Source organism: Erithacus rubecula, assembly GCF_903797595.1.
Source record: "Erithacus rubecula genome assembly, chromosome: 9".
Classification (NCBI taxonomy): domain Eukaryota; kingdom Metazoa; phylum Chordata; class Aves; order Passeriformes; family Muscicapidae; genus Erithacus; species Erithacus rubecula.
In genome coordinates this window covers 174,537-190,132 of record NC_136660.1, presented here as the reverse complement: position 1 = coordinate 190,132, position 15,596 = coordinate 174,537, and the positions used below count along the sequence as shown (strand labels likewise).

Here is a 15,596-nt window from a genome sequence, read left to right as displayed (position 1 = left end):
GTATCCAAGGATGCTTAAGACTTGGATCTAGGCAAGAATGGAGAAAAGTAACTGCATTCCTCTGAAATGTGAGCTGTGTAACATCATCAGGTGCAAGGGAAAACAAAAAACACACTTCTGGAAAAGAAATTTTCTGCTATGACTAATTTCTAGCTTTTCAGACAGTAATTTATGTTGCTTAGAAGGACAGCAAAAACTGTCAACTGTATTCAAAAAAGGTTGTTTTCAACTACCAAGTGAGAAAACATAAAAATGAGCCAGGAGCTTTGCATCCCAAAGAGAGTTTGCAGTTATAACAGCAATTGTGTTTTTCATCTCTTAAAAACCATTATCTATGAATAGGGTCTGTTGTGCAGCCTCGGAAACTAAATAAAATATTTTGAGATCAAGATATTTACTTTAAAATAACCACCAGATTTAGAATAGCTGTTTTAATAGTTTACTATGCCAAAGATTTGTTTTTAAAATTTGCGTAAAATAGCTCTCAAATCATGTTTCTTGCTTAAAATTGGACTTTATACACTTTACAAAACTAGAAAAATATTGCCACACACATGCAGGCTACCACAACATCTTCCAGACACGGCAGCTTGTGTTCGCCCTCCCTGTACCATTGCATGAGATGAAAATCACTCTGCAAAGTGCACCAACTACTTCAGTGACGTGTTCTATGTGTGAATTGTTATCAATCACATTAAAATAAGATGGGTTAAACATTAAAATAGGTTCCTCAAAAATCTGCATTTTGGCTTTGATAAGCAGACAATCTACAAGGTAGAAAGACCAGGCAAAGATTCCTGGAAGCAGAATCTATACACTATTGGGTTGATACGTATTACTTGAAGAGTTTATATTAAACTGATATCTAAAGTTCCCTCATTCCCTGCATTTTTGACAGATTAGAGCAGTTACTACACTACTCTTGTCACTGTGACTGGGGCAGGCCTGAAAACCGGAGCCATGTTTCAGCATTCACCACAAAGATGTAAACGTCATAACCTTCCCTCTGATCTACAACAAAAAGCAGAGATACCACCATCTGCAGATCATACAATCATATGATGTTGTTCATGGGTTTGCTGTAGGCTTCCTGGGAGTTTTCAGTACAGACAGAGAATAGGACTGTTTTAACATATGAAAAAGTAAATTAACATTCCTGATGAATCAACAGAATTATGTTGAAAATAAAATCCTGAAATAGCTCACCAACTTTTCTCTCTGGCTGGGGATTAAATGAGCAAGCAAGTCACTCTGAAGGAGAATGGCCCCTTCAGCTATAGAATCCCCTACTAGCTTGGGGACCCCTAGCATTTTGCAGGTACAGGCAGCAAACCACAGCCAGGTGCAGAAGGCTCTATAAGTGACATATCCCACCAGCTTCTGTCTCTCTCTACCCATCTACGGAATTAAGCCACAACCCAAAGTCATAACTTGCTACACATTATTTTTCTGGGGGAAGCACCAGTGCACACAGCATTCAACAAAAGGGCATTTACAATGCACAGAAGCCTAATGTCTACACATGCAGGCAGAGAGGCTGTGAGAGGCCTCTCTTTGCAAGGCAGTAACAGTCACAGGAAACAAAGAAGGGAAAAAGGAAGGTTATTCAGGAGAAATTTTTCAGGTACTTTTTTACTACAAAAAACCTTGTTAAAAATACTGCGGATACCTTGAAGTCCTCTGTCTGTTTGTATGCGGGAATAGAAGGGAAAATCAAGTTACAAAAAGGAGAGCTGCGAGTACCAGAGCAGCTTTGGTCTTCAACATAAAACAGTTTGCAAGATAAGATCAACCACCATAGTGGTACCTCTGCAGAAAAGTCTTGGTCCTGCCCATGAGATGTAGTGGGGCTACCTTTACCTAACCCATTGGAGTGGCACCCAAAATACAGATGATCACTTGAGCTGTTCGATCTACCTGCAGTAAGACTATGTGCCAAAGGTGAAGCTCTCCCTGAAGTGAGCCCTTTTTTGCCTGATACCACCTCATGCCAATATATGAACACAGAACACATACAGCTTCGAGGATCCAATGCACCTCCATCTACATTTTATTGCACTGTCTGCAGCTGGGGCAAGGGACGAGAATTACTTTTCTGTGGAGATTATCAACAGCAAGACATACCATGGAAACAGGCTTTAGATAAGACAAATTCACAGTGCCCTTAGTGCTGTAATTCAAGTCACTGATGATCGAAAAGATTCTGAAGTTCAGCCCTTGGCAGTGGCAAAGAGACAAATGACTTTTTTGTTGGGATTATCTGCAGCAAAGCACACCATGGATGTAGGCTGTAGATAAGACAAAACTCACAGTGCCCTTAAGTGCTGTAATTCCAGTCACTGACGATCAAAAATGTTCTAAAGTTCAGCCCTTAGCAGGGGCAAAGAGAAGGATGACTTTTTTTGTTGAGATTACCTGCAGCAAGGCACACCATGGATGCAGGCTGCAGATAAGACAAACTCACAGCATTAGTGTTGTAATTTCATTCACTGACAGCTGACAGAGTTCTGTAATTCAGCCTTTGGCCTATACTGAAGGGGCAGTTCCTACCACCAGAGTTCAAAGGAAATACGCTAGCAGGTACTCATTATAACTACTCTCAGAGGGCACGGTGCAAGTAGAACAGATGCATACCTTTCACCTGGCTAAAAGACATGAGTTATCCCAAACAGGACATTCCAGAAAGGCGAGAAATGCCATTTGGCAACATTAACTTGACTGCTTGCATTGGTACTGACCACTGCTTATGCTAAAAGGCCCCTTCACCAGAAGGGCTAACACCTTACTCCTCAACATGAAATTAAAACAGAAATTTAAAGCTGGTGGAGGCATACTTTAAAGTGCTGTATCCTCGTGTATTTGTATTATTCCTAACCATTGGTTGAGATTTATCACCAAATAAACAAGCAACTAACAATAGCTTAATAATAATTTGCTGAAGTTTCTGGTGGCGACAGGTTCAGGTGATTCCGTTGGATAAACCACGTTTCTGACATCTCTTCTAAGAGAACCAGCATGCTATTACTTGAATTCCCACTTTCAAAAAGGTGCCTGATAAAATTAAGCTGAACGGCAGAAGTCCTTCGGTTTAAGGGTACCTGATAACTTCACGTCCTGACAGACTAATGCCATTAGGAAATGCACCAGAAAAATGAAACTTGGCAGCGGTTACACTGCTCCTCCATCCACGGCCTTTGCGTAGCGGAGAGCTCGACCGGTCCCCCTCTCCGGCCTTCCCACGGAGGCTCTGGTCCCTCCGCACTGCCCCAGGCCCCAGCACCAACCTCCCGCGCTGCTGCGGCACCTCTGGCAGTGGTGCGGTGTCCGGCGGACAGGTGTGGGCGGAGCCCGGCGGCGGGAGCTCGGGAACGGCGGCGGCGAGTCCTGCACTCGCCAGCCGGCGCCGCTCCCGCCTGCACCGACCCTTGCCCCGCCAGCCACAGAGCTGCCCCTTCGCCGCCGGGGTGTGAGGGAAATCGAAGCCAAACCCAACACGTTACAGCTGGTGTAGGAAAATTAAGATAAACGGAAGGTAGGGTGGGGTGGGAAGAACCCCCCCTCACGAGTGACCCGGCCAGGCCCGCCGCCCCCTCCCCGCGCCCATCGCCGCTCACCGCCTTTATCCTTGCCGTACATGTGCCCAGCCACCTGGTGCGACAGCGGCACACATCCGTTCAGCGCCAGCCGCCGGCCGTCCCCCACCGCCGCGGGGCCAAGGGAGGCGCCGAGCACCGGCTGGGCCGCGGCCTCGGCCTCCTCCGTCTCACCGCGCCCGCCGCCCACACAGCACCCGCGCCCGCCCTCGGGGCGCCCCGCCGCCCGCGGGGGTTCCGTGGCCATGTCCCGGCGATGGGGGGCTGAAGGCGCGGGCGGTGGGGTGGCCGCGCTCTAGCGGCGGCTGTGGCCGGGCCTCAGCGGACCCTGCGAAACAGGACGCGGGCAGCAAGAACCCGAGACTCCATCACCTCGCACTGCACCGCCCGCCCACCCTGCGCCGGGGCAAGCGACCGCTACCGCTCCGCCCGCCCCAGGCGTGGCTCCGCCTCCTCCGCCCGGCCCGCCCCGACTCGCAGCGGGACCGCCGCTGTGGTGACGATGACGGTGGGCCTGGTGGCGCCGAGTGGGGCGCGGCACCAGCAGAAGGCCTAGTCGGACAGCGCCGGTTCAGCGGACGCTGGAGAAGATAACAGGGCTCGGCGTAACCCCCGAACCGGCCCCGACCCGCAGAACGGCCGGAGACTACAACTCCGCGGGCACCCAGCCCTTGCTGCCCCGCGAGAGCCGGCAGAAACGTGCGATGGCGGGCAGGAGTCGTTCCGCTCCACTGGTTCTCAGTAACCTGAAACACCCCCGAATCCTCTGAGTTTTTAAATAAATCTGCCGTTACGCCGTGATTTGCTCAATTTCTTTCCAGTAGATTGGAGTGACTGCAAGCGAGATCCAACCGAGGTATGCTAACAGTATTAATCTTTACAGTTGATAGGGACCCTTTAAAGCAGCGTGAACCAGAACCTTTCCACACACTGTACGTGCGGGTCGTGCATTAGAGATGAGTGCACCTGGCCTAACACCAGATTAAACTGGATAACGGATTAATCTCTAAATTGAATTTTAACCCCCCAGGGACAGTGGAAGGTATGCATGGCCCTGCATTCACTCTCAAGACCCCAAAGCTTGGCTAGGAGAATTCATTAACTAGGGTTCGTATCAGCTCTATTTAGCGGCCTGTAATTACTGCCTTTTCCTTCTGCTGTTTCTTTCCCTTACAAAATGAACAGATCTCTGTGGGTATTAAATATGCACTTTTGCTGTGATATCTGCCAGTATTAAGTTCTGTTTAGCATTAGTAGGACATAAAAACAGAAAAGAAAAAAAAAGCCAGAAATGCCGGAGGCAGGAGGAAAATTAATTTGAGCAGATATAGGTTGTTTTCCCCGGTCTTATAAAGTGGCCTGATGCATATTCAAGAATTGGCAATGACGTCAGAGAAACCTCTATATGGTGGGCTTTGCTATTTACCACCTTTTCCCCATCCCATAGCTGGGAGGCGTGGAGATGTGGCAGATGGCTGGGAGAAGTGATGGCAATTTAAGGGATTTACTGGGGAAATTAAGAGTATCAAAGGAACAGAAAGGTCACAGGGCAAATTAAAACTTGAAGAGTGAGAGAAAGGAGCAAAACATAAATCTATTGAAACTGAGTTTCTTAGTTCATTGTTCATGGAACAGTTTGTTTTACACACTTAATTGGATAAGGTGGTGCAGACAGGGGGTTACAACTCAGCAAAATGCTTTGTGAAGTAACAAGGCTTGCCAGAAAACATTTCTCTCTCCTGAATATCCCCTTCTCATCAGTCATTACTGTCCAGCACTAAAGATTAGGAACCAGATGGGTGTAAAAGTAAGCTCCTATCTTCAGGTACCCAATGATGAACTTTCCCAAGGGGTTGCTGGCACAGTAGAGAAATACCACAGTTTGGCCAACTCTTGCACAAGAACTAGTGAGGTGTACAGTGAAAAAAAAGCACAAGTATGTGTGTCTGGCAGAGAGAAGGCTCCCAGTCTTGACAGCAGTAGCTGCCACAGGGCTTGGATACCAAGTGTGTGGACACTGCTGAAGGCCTAGGCACATTTCAGCCAGGTCTTTTTCTCAGGTTTTGAGTCCTTTTCTCAGGCCGTGAAACTTTCTTAGTTCTGGCCAGGATTTTTCCCAGGCTAGAGACTTTTTCTCTACTGTAAACACAAGAGAAAGAATCGTAACAAGAGATAAATACCTGCTGGATCCGTGAGGAAGCCAGGGACAAGAGGTGTCTCTTTCTCTGACCAATGAACTGTCTGTGTTCTGTTTTTCATGAACTATCTTATTTAAAGTCATGGCTTCCTTCAATAAACTGCTCTTTCTTGCACCAAGTAAGGGAGTGCCTTGTTGCTGTGTTCTCCGTGCCGCTCCATAACCCTTCATACAGCAACAAACCTGAGCCTTGCAGAAAGGTATTTTCCTCTGCAAAGATGTGAGGCACTTCAGATAATCTGGGTCTAAATACAGAGAGAAAAACAGCAATGGCATTTCAAACTTGTCTAAGTGCCCATCTAACACTGCAATCTGCCTGAACTCAAAACCTCTAAGAAAGAATGCAATTAAAATACAAAAACCCTGGAATTTAAAGATTATTCAAGCAACCTAGTCCTCAACAGATAGCTGCTAGATATTATTGCACCTAACAGAAGTCTGCCTGGAGGGTATTAAAATAAATATGAAAGCATGAGTAACTGGAATAAGCAAACACCGACTCTTTCCTTTTCCCTGACATTTGCTTTAGTCAGATTTATGCATATAGAAATCAAGTGATGTGAGACTATCCTCCACTCAGTCATTCCACCCTCACACTTCAGCACATGGAGTTCACTAATCTTTCTGGGAACTTCTCCTAAAATGAAACAAGTGAAACAGAATAGCAGAAATGGCAAGCAATTCCTTTATCCACAGTGTGATACTGTAAGAGATTGCACTGAAAACTTAACTTACCACCTAGATTCCCAAGGAAACTTCTCATCTCCAGGCTATGTAACTGCACTCCAAGAGAAAGCAGAAAAGGCTGTGAATAGCTCCTAAAGGAGGGGCATTAGTTTGAGAATCTCCTCCAACTCCCCTGACAAAATGCATTTGGCAAAATTATACTTAATTCTGATTTACTCTTCCTGATTCACTTTCACTGTTGCTGAAAATCAATCTTACCTCATTCAGTCTGATGACAATGTACAAACTAACAATGCCTAGAAAATGCCAGGACTGTGTTTGTGCTGTAAGAAGATGTGTCATGGGCAGATTGCACAGTGGCACCAAACTGACCGAGGATTGCAAAATAATTGCTTTCTGCTGAAATAAAGGGCTTTTTTCAAACATAAAAGCTACTTAATAATTATCCAAAAGATATACGGTAGTTCAGTACAGGAAATAAGCTCCTATTTAAGTGGAAGTGCAGGAGGACATTAGGTAAACAGAGTAGTGGGACTGTATCTTCACCAAAATATTGGTAATCTAGAAGTATGCCAACAGCAAACTCTGCTGGATTTTTCACTATACCTTCACATGGTTCACAGCCACCTCTTCCATACCTCACCAAAAATACTGCTGTTTTGCCAGAGTAGTGCTTTCTGCACAAGGTCTGTGTGAGAGATGTGGATCCTGCTGCCCACAGAGCCACTTCCTGCATCAGGCTGCCACATGTGCATAGCTCCTGCCAGCCAGATTGCAACATTGCAACAGAGCCAGCCAGGACCATACTTGTGGGCCTGCAAACAAATGTCCATCACCCAAACCAGTTATTTGCTGGACAGGTGGAAGCATCAGCAGTGGGGCTTCTGCAGGCAGGGAGGCAGTGGGACACCACTCGCACAATGCAGGGCAGACATCATCGCAGCAGCAAGGAAGTTCTAGCTGAATTGCAGCTTTTTTTTTTTTCTTGCCATTTCAAAGCAGCAGTGTTGCTGTATTATGACCTCTTAAAATCACAGAGGACATTTGTTAAATTCACAGAAGTTCTGTCCTGCTTTGTCCTTGTTAAGTGAAAGAAAATCTAAGCTTACCCTTATCTGCTGCAACTGTAAAATTCAAGGGTGCCATCCTGCTTTCTTTCCCACCTATGACCATGTCACTTAGGTATCATGTCTTGCAATGATTAATATTTTACCTGGCAAGTTAATTCAAACTCTTTCACACTACTCTTGTCCCTGGCAACTGGTCCATTTGGGTTTTCTAGAACGAAAACAAAGAGATGCTGTAAAAGCCAACCTACACGCTCTGTGATATTGCGGAACATTTAAAAAATTACTGCAAGGTTAAGTCATTGCAGTAGTGTATCTTCCAGATCACCTTTTCTACAATCAGAAATCTACTGAAAATTCGGGGAGGTCTGTTCTGTATTAGAAAGATACAAAAACTATAAAAGTTAGAAGCTCATTTCAACAGTTCTTCTTCAGAATCCTTTGATTTTATTTTCTTCTTGGTGATCAATAAAGCAATTAAGCCAAGTATTTGAAGGAAAAGTTCATTTTTGAACTGAGAGTAGGTTAAAGGCTGGGAGGCAAATGAAAGGGCTTTGTTGGGAATTGAGTGTTTTTCTATTACTGTGTCAATTGAAAGAATTTTTCCCATTATCATGCCAATGGAGCTGGCCAGGTTACACCCAGGGTCTCTGATGAGTCCAGACAAAAGGTGTCAATTGCCGAGGTCCCCTCCTGTTTCCGGTGAGCTCAGAGGAGGACGCCCGGATCTTCAGCCATGCGGCCGGAACACAGGAGAGCCAGACCCTCTGTGATCACCTGCCCTGCATCTGCCCCGTTCCAGCCTCCTGCCTCTGCGGACACAGCTGATCACCCGGACACACACGGTGAGCGAGGAGCCGCCGCTCCAGCCCGTTCCCGCCCGAGACCAACGTGGCCACTGGCGCCCCCCCCCCCCCCCCCCCCCTCCTGCCTCCGTCCCTGCCTGCCCCTCGGCAGCTCCGGGCTGTGGACTAAGCACAGAAACAGCGTGCTTGCATCTGAAGGGACTGACACCGAGTTATCTATTCTGTTCTGTTAGCAATTTTAACAACTGCTGTTGTTTTCTGCTTGTACAGTTAAATATATTAGTAAAAGAGCTGTTATTCCCACCCCCTTATCTCTGCCTCAGTGTCCTTGATTCAAACAATTATAATACTTGGGGGGAGTGAAACCAAAGTCTCTATTTCAAAGGGAAACTTCTGCCCTTACTGGCAGACACCTGCCCTTTCAAACCAGGACGGATTTTGGCGCCCAGACGTGGGACAGAGGGCACTGAGTTGAGAGTTAAGACAGGAATAACAGCTCTCTTAAGTGGCAATATGTTGTCTGGTTTAATCTGGTTTGTGTTTCATGTGGTCACAGCCATCTCCCTCCCATTTGCAAGCCCTTTTTTGAATTTGGGCCCCCTCACCAAAGTTGCTGTAGCTATTATCCGATTAGTTTGGTGGATTGATTATGTCAGGAATTCATGGGTTTTTAATTTTTTCTGGGAAGCGGTTGCATGGATCCGGAGCTATCGTACTCTAACTGTATGTTTCTGGGGCTATTTCAGTAATGGTACTTACTGTGAGGTAAAGAGTGCAAGGGAAATTTTCTGCAAACTCATCACCCAGTTTTTTGAGGCTACCCCACCGGTTCTCAAGGATTTCAGATCTGTTTTCATTGCCAGTGTTATTATACAGTGGCTGGTGTTGCTGATAGGCCTGTTTTACTTAGCATTCAGAAACAAGGGAATATTGGCTTGGACAACAACTCTGATACCTGCCCCAGGGACTGGGGATGTTGCCCCAGAACCTGCCTCTGCCTCAGGGACTAGGGATGCTGCCCCACAGCCTGCCCATGGGACTAGGGATGTTGCCCCAGAACCTGACTCTGCCCCAAAAACTAGGAATGCTGCCCCAGAACCTGCCTCTGCCCCAGGGACTAGGGATGTTGCCCCAGAACCTGCCTCTGCCCCAGGGACTAGGAATGCTACCCCAGAGCCTAACCCTGCCCCACAGCCCACCGCAGAAATGAGCCACCCAGAGTGGGTGGGGGCTCAAGTGAAGGATATAGGCCAAATGTTGAAGGAGCAAAGTCAGATGTTGAAGGAGCACTTTTCTCCAGCTGGTGAGAAACCCTCCCCCTGCCCTAAAGAGGGAGAGTCAGATGGTGCTGCAGTGGAACCCGTAGATGTTGTATCTGTCCAGATTCCAGCTGGATCACAGGAACAGCCACAGCCAGCAGCAGTTGCTCCTGTGGAAACTAGGAAATCTAACATTAAAACGAGGCACCTAGATAATGGGGATCAGCAAGGAGGGTTCTCACAACCAGCAAGGGAGCCAGAGGTTGAGATTGTCACTGAGTCCCTCTCATACGATAGTCTCCATAACCTGCGTAAAGACATTGCACGGCGGGGCCGTGAGCCCTTTACAACTTGGTTATTCCGGGTCTGGGACCTTACAGGAACAGGTGTACAACTGGATGGAACTGAGGCCAGGAATTTGGGATCCTTGGCCCAGGATTCAGGTGTGGACCAGATATTCGTAAGGGAGCAAGGCCTCCTTTCCCTCTGGGACCGGCTTTTAATGAGTGTGAGAGAGAAGTTTGTCCACAGAGAGAGAATGCAGGAGCACCACCGTAGGATGCGCTGGAAGACCCTTGAGGAAGGGATCCAGCAGCTGAGAGAAACAGCAGTATTAGAGGTACTCTTTGGGAAAGATGGACAGCATGACAATGACCCTGACAAGGTCAAGTGCACAGGGCAGATGCTATGGAATTTGGCAACCTTGGGGCCATCTCAATACCACCTACATAGCAATGATTAATGCTGATAACCACCCAGAGACAGAGTGTTCTGTTGCCAGCAAACTCAGAAATTTTGAGAACATGATGAATGGCCCAATGCAGGCCAATGTCTCCGCCATGGCCAGGGACCTCCAACAGGTCAAAGATAAGATGATGGATATGAGGGAGGAGATGATGGAGAGAATTGAGGAGGTGAAAAAGGTCAGCGTAGCACCAGTACGAGTCACAGTCCCTCAAGTCAGAGCTTCACATCCCCCAGCTAGGGAGAGAGGGTACACCTCACGAACTGACCTGTGGTTTTTCCTGCGAGACCATGGGGAAGACATAGGAAAATGGGATGGGAAACTCACTTCTGTCCTGGCAGCACGGGTGCATCAGCTCAGGGAGGGAAATGCTAACCGAGGGAACCGCACTAAAATGAAGGTAGCCTCAACCTCCCACAAGCAAGGTGCAGGGTATTACAGCAAGGAGGATGTTCTGTCAGATCCCCTGGAAGGAACCTCCACTATGTATGCCCAGGAAAGAAATATAACCAGGGCTAGAGAGGCCCTGCCTCTAGCCAGGGAGAGGCATGGGATGACAGGATTTATTGGATAGTGTGGGTGCAATGGCCTGAAACATCAAAGCCACAGAAACATAAAGTGCTAGTTGATACTGGTTCACAATGCAGCCTGATACCATTGGAACATGTGGGGAAGGTACCTGTTTCCATTGTTGGAGTGACGGGGGGATCACAGAAATTCACTTTGCTGGAAGCTAAGATTAGCTTGACAGGGAAGGGGTGGCAGAAACATCCAGTTGTAACTGGCCCAGGGGCACCGTGCATTCTAGGCATAGACTTCCTCAGGAATGGCTACTACAAAGACCCAAAGGGGTTCAGGTGGGCTTTTGGAATAGCTGCTGTAGCGACAGAGAGCATTAAGCAGTTGAATACCTTGCCTAGACTGTCAGAAAACCCCTCTGCAGTAGGACTCCTGAAAGTGACAGAGCAACAGGTGCCAATTGCCACCATGACAGTGCACCGCCGGCAGTACCGTACAAATCGAGATGCTGTGATCCCCATCCACAAGATGATCAATGACCTAGAGAGCCAAGGGGTGGTCAGCAAGAGCCACTCACCCTTCAACAGTCCTATTTGGCCTGTTCAGAAATTTGATGGAGAATGGAAACTGACTGTGGACTATCGGGCATTGAATGAAGTGACTCCACCGCTGAGCGCTGCCGTTCCAGACATGCTGAAACTCCAGTACGAGCTGGAGTCCAAGGCAGCAAGGTGGTATGCCACCATTGACATTGCAAATGCATTCTTCTCGATTCCTTTGGCAGCAGAGTGCAGACCTCAGTTTGCTTTTACCTGGAGAGGTGTGCAGTACACCTGGAACCGATTGCCCCAGGGGTGGAAGCACAGCCCCACCATCTGCCATGGACTGATCCAGGCTGCACTGGAGAAGGGTGAGGCTCCAAAACATTTGCAGTACATCGATGACATCATTGTGTGGGGGAACACATTAATGGAGGTATTTGAGAAAGGAGAGAAGATCATCCAGATTTTGCTGGCAGCCGGTTTGGCTATTAAAAAGAGCAAAGTCAAAGGACCTGCCTGAGAGATCCAGTTCGTGGGAGTGAAGTGGCAGGATGGATGGCACCAAATCCCCACTGAGGTCATCAATAAGATCACTGCAATGTCTCCACCAACAAGCAAGAAGGAAACACAAGCTTTCCTAGGTGCTATCGGCTTTTGGAGAATGTACATCCCTGAGTATAGCCAGATTGTGAGCTCTCTCTACCAGGTCACTTGCAAGAAGAACGATTTCCACTGGGGCCCCGAACAACAGCAAGCCTTTGCCCAGATCAAACAGGAAATCTCTCATACAGTGGCCCTTGCCCCAGTCAGGACAGGACCAGAAGGAAAGAATGTACTCTACTCTGCAGCTGGAAACCATGGTCTGTCCTGGAGCATTTGGAAGAACGTGCCTGGTGAAACCCGAGGCCGACCCCTGGGATTCTGGAGCAGAAGCTACAAAGGGTCTGAAGCCAATTACACTCCCACAGAGAAGGAAATCTTGGCTGCCTATGAGGTAGTTCAAGCTGCCTCAGAGGTGATTGGCACAGAAGCACAGCTTCTCCTGGCACCCCAACTGCCAGTTCTGGGGTGGATGTTCAAAGGAAAGGTTCCCTCTACCCACCATGCCACTGACGCCACATGGAGCAAGTGGATTTCCCTCATCACGCAGTGCGCCCGTATTGGTAACCCGAGTCGCCCTGGTATTTTGGAGATAATTACAAACTGGCCAGAAGGTGAAGATTTTGTTCTCGCTGATGAAGAGGAGCAGAAGCAAGTGACACGGGCTGAAGAAGCTCCACCATACAACCAGCTGCCAGCAGATGAAACCTGCTACGCCCTTTTCACCGACGGTTCCTGCCGCATTGTGGGGATGAACCGGAAGTGGAAAGCTGCCGTATGGAGCCCCACACGACAGGTTGCACAAGCTATCAAAGGAGAAGGTGGATCGAGTCAACATGCTGAACTCAAAACTGTTCAGCTGGCCTTGGACATTGCTGAGAGAGAGAAATGGCCAAAGCTCTACCTTTACACTGATTCGTGGATGGTAGCCAATGCTCTGTGGGGTTGTCTGGAAAAGTGGAAAAAGGCTGACTGGCAACGTAGAGGAAAACCAATCTGGGCTGCTGATGAGTGGAAAGACATTGCCACTCGGGTAGAGAAGCTCCCCGTGAAAGTCCTTCATGTGGATGCCCATGTTCCCAAGAGTCGAGCTAATGAAGAACACAGGCACAACGAGCAGGTAGATCAGGCTGCTCAGATAGAGGTCTCAAAGATAGACGTAGATTGCGAACACAAGGGAGAAGTGTTCCTAGCTCGATGGGCCCACGATGCCTCAGGCCATCAGGGCAGAGATGCCACCTATAAGTGGGCACGAGACCGAGGGCTGGATCTAACCATGGACAGCATCTCTCAGGTTATTCATGAGTGTAACACGTGCGCTGCCATCAAACAGGCCAAGCGGGTGAAGCCCCTCTGGTATGGGGGGGGAATGGTCCAAATATATGTATGGAGAGGCCTGGCAGATTGACTATATCACACTGCCTCAGACCCGCCAAGGCAAGCGCTACATGCTGACCATGGTGGAAGCCACCACTGGATGGTTGGAGACCTACCTGGTGCCCCACGCCACTGTTCAGAACACCATCCTGGGCCTGGAAAAGCAAGTCCTGTGAAGGCATGGCACCCCTGAGAGAATTGAGTCACACAACGGGACTCATTTCAAAAATAGCCTTATAAACACCTGGGCTAAAGAACATGGCATCGAGTGGGTGTACCATATTCCCTTACCATGCACCAGTGGCTGGGAAAGTCGAACGGTGCAATGGTCTGCTCAAAACCACCTTAAAGGCACTTGGTGGGGGGACTTTCAAGAACTGGGAGATCAATCTACCAAAGGCCACATGGTTAGTGAATACCCGAGGTTCCACTAACCGAGCAGGCCCTGCCCAATCAGAGCCCTTGGGAGCACCAGATGGAGATAAGGTTCCAGTGGTACACCTGAGAGGCATGTTAGGAAAAACTGGGTGAACTCTACTTCCAGCAAAGACAATCCTGTTTGTGGGGTAGTTTTCGCTCAAGGACCAGGTTGCACTTGGTGAGTGATGCAAAAGTATGGAGAGATCTGATGCATACCCCAAGGGGACCTTGTTCTAGGGTGAACTATCTATGATACTGTGCCTGTAACTACATGTATGTATATTATTTAAAGGTTTCAATATGATGTAGCATGTTGGCATGGAAAAAATTTGGGGTGGATAATGTTGGGAGTTGAGTGTTTTTCTATTACTGTGTGAATTGAAAGAATTTTTCCCATTATCATGCCAATGGAGCTGGCTGGGTTACACCCAGGATCTCTGATGACTCTAGACAAAAGGTGTCAATTGCCGAGGCTCCCGGAGCGGCCTCTGTGGCTTCTGGGTGGGGACTCGTGTTTCCAGGGATCTCGGAGAAGGACACCCGGATCTTCAGCCACGCGGCCGGAGCACAGGAGATCCTGTGATCACCTGCCCCGTTCCAGCCTCCGGCCTCTGCAGACACAGCTGATCACCTGGACACAAACGGTGAGCGAGGAGCCGCCGCTCCAGCCCGTTCCCGCCCGAGACCACCCTGGCCCCTGCTGCCCCCTCCCCCCCCACTCCCTCCTGCCTCCGTTCCCGCCTGCCCCTTGGCAGCTCCGGGCTGTGGACTAAGCACAGAAACAGCGTGCTTGCATCTAAAGGGACTGACAACAAGTTATTCTATTCTGTTCTGTTAGCAATTTTAACAACTGCTGTTATTTTCTGCTTGTACGTTTAGATATGTTAGTAAAAGAGCTGTTATTCCCGCCCCCTTATCTCTGCCTCAGAGTCCTTGATTCAAACAATTGTAATACTTGGGGGGGAGTGGAACCAAAGTCTCTGTTTCAAAGGGAAACTTCTGCCTTTATTGGCAGACACCTGTCCTTTCAAACCAGGACAGGCTTTGATGCTGAAGAGGAGGCAGCAGTGGATAGTTGCTTAGACAGGTTTTATTCAACTTTTTCATTTACAATCTGCAGAAGGGAAAGTGCACAAAATCACCAGGTGTACAGATATTCCTGACCTCCTTTGGGCAGTCAAATGCCATGTCAATGACAACATCACGCAGGATCTCACAAAATTGAACAAGGTGCACACTGTTGGCATAGGAGTTCCAGTATAAATGAACATAGGTTAATACAGGTAGAGGAAAATAATCCAAATCAAAGCTCTTTAATACTGTTGATGGAACTGGACATCATGACCCAGGAAAGAGCCCTGAAATCGCCAAAGTCACTGTTAACAGTTGCCTGAGATCATCAGCCTAGTGTGCATCTACAGCCAAACAAAGTCAACAGAACTTTTGGGAAGCAGCAGGAAAAGCGTTAAGGAAAAAACAAAAGGTGTCATTTTGTTGCTCTGTGTACCTTCAGCATAACATATACTGAGTTCAACTTCCATGCCTGGTCTCTCATAGAGAATAGGAACATATCATTAACTATCAGTGTGAAAGATTAAACCATGATTTGTGGAAAACCTAAATGGCCAAAGCATAATTTAGTGTAGGAGCTGGTGGTAGGATGGTGGTCAGGACAAACTAGGGCGCTCTCTATATTCTGGTCTTGAAGTTTGCAGTTTATTGCATTGGGCATGGGTGAAAAGGGCTTTAGCTGGGAGCTGCCAGACACAGCTCAAAGCAGACCC

General features: G+C 48.0%; 1 protein-coding gene across 2 annotated transcripts in view; it reads right to left on the bottom strand.

The window, feature by feature from the left end:
- Positions 1-3,884, bottom strand: part of IPMK (inositol polyphosphate multikinase) — a 37,841-nt gene extending 33,957 nt beyond the window's left edge. The window contains exon 1 of one of the 2 annotated variants that reach the window (XM_079312528.1): positions 3,635-3,884. In XM_079312528.1, coding sequence (XP_079168654.1) covers positions 3,635-3,840 — 206 coding nt within the window. In that variant the 5' untranslated portion in view covers positions 3,841-3,884. Of the gene's footprint in view, positions 1-3,614 lie in introns of both variants that reach the window. The other variant, XM_079312527.1, reaches the window with a different exon arrangement.
- Positions 3,885-15,596: the final 11,712 nt, after the last annotated feature.